The 1,467-nt window shown below is 51.1% G+C and overlaps 1 protein-coding gene across 1 annotated transcript; it reads left to right on the plus strand.

Annotated features, from left to right (window-relative positions):
• Positions 1-451: 451 nt before the first annotated feature.
• Positions 452-1,461, plus strand: LOC110099025 (the record flags this gene model as incomplete). The annotated part of the gene is made up of 1 exon (XM_020826040.2): positions 452-1,461. A coding segment is annotated over exon 1 (896 nt), but the record flags the coding sequence as incomplete, so codon positions are not given.
• Between the last annotated feature and the right edge of the window lie 6 nt (positions 1,462-1,467).

Here is a 1,467-nt window from a genome sequence, read left to right on the forward strand (position 1 = left end):
TAATATGTTTCAAGATTCATGTCTGATCAAAGCGATTTTTGATGATGTATCTCTCACTATGGATATTATAAAGAAAGATTGGACCCAACTGACCACAAAGATCTCTATGAGTCTACAGTTTCTCTGGGTAAACATCATTGAAGTAACGAAGTGCAGACTTCTCTTTACCTCATTATGGTGATTCTCCCGCATTCCCCCATTAAGTATTATTTCATTTGTTGACTTCAAATTATGTGAACTGTTCAAGAATTATCAACCTCTATTGAACCTGAGATTGGACCTTGGCGAGTCACTTCATTTCATAACTTTCTTTCAACATGAAATGCTAAATTTCATGAGATTTAAAGTTATGGCCAACAGGCAGTTCTCACTCAAAGCTCAATAACAACAACCAAATTAATATAGAAGAGTATAACTTTGTCCACCAGCCTAATCAGAGATTCTGTTGCAAAGACCCCTATACTCTTCTATATTATGGAACTTTGCAACTGTTGCCCTCCGCCTCACACCGGCGGTTACCCTCCGCCTCTCTCGCCACCACGAAAAATTATCAAGCAATTCCACGATGATACCATCAACGGCAGCAATGCTCTCGCCGCTGCCCATACTCCCCGTCGTCGCTGTCCAAACCCCCCTCACGGGCTGTAGAGTCGCCTTCACTACTCCTCCGGTTTATGCGACCAGACTTGCCCGCCTACTCCATCTCCGCGCTGCCACACCCGTCCCCATCCCAACCGTCGCCGTCGAACCCACACCGCGCACCATCGCAGCCCTTCGCCGCTTTTTCTCCCCCGAATCCCTCGATCGCTTCTCCTCCCTCCTCTTCACCTCCCGCACCGGCATCACCGCCGTCGACCTAGCCCTAGCGGATGCTCCAACGCCCCTCGTCGACTCGGACGAGCCCTTCATTGTTTCAGCACTAGGTCGCGACGTCGATCTCCTGGACGAGATTGGACTAATCCACAAGCTCTGTCGAAACCCTAATCGGATTCGTGTGCTGACTCCTGAGGTCGCTTCGCCTTCGGGCCTCGTGGAGGCTATTGGGGAGGGGTTTGGCCGTAGGGCTCTTTGCCCCGTGCCAGATGTGATTGATTTGGAGGAGCCATCGGTTGTGCCGGACTTTTTGAAAGGGTTGGAGGCCCGCGGCTGGGCTCCAGTTAGGGTTTCTGCTTACGAGACAAGGTGGGCGGGGTTAGGATGCGTGGATGAATTAATGCGGGGGAAGTATGGAGATTTGGATGCCATTGTGTTTACCAGCACGGCAGAGGTGGAGGGCCTGGTGAAAGGTTTGAAGGTGTTGGGGTGGACTTGGGGCGCATTGAGAGAGAGATGGCCGGATATGGTGGTGGCGGCTCATGGACCGGTGACTGCAAAGGGGGCGGAGAAGTTTGGGGTCGTTGTTGATGTGGTTAGCTCTAGTTTTAGTAGCTTTGATGGAGTTCTTGACGCTCTTGCTCGGAGGTGGGC

The sequence above is a fragment of the Dendrobium catenatum genome, unplaced genomic scaffold (assembly GCF_001605985.2).
Source record: "Dendrobium catenatum unplaced genomic scaffold, ASM160598v2 original_scaffold_172344, whole genome shotgun sequence".
Lineage (NCBI taxonomy): Eukaryota > Viridiplantae > Streptophyta > Magnoliopsida > Asparagales > Orchidaceae > Dendrobium > Dendrobium catenatum.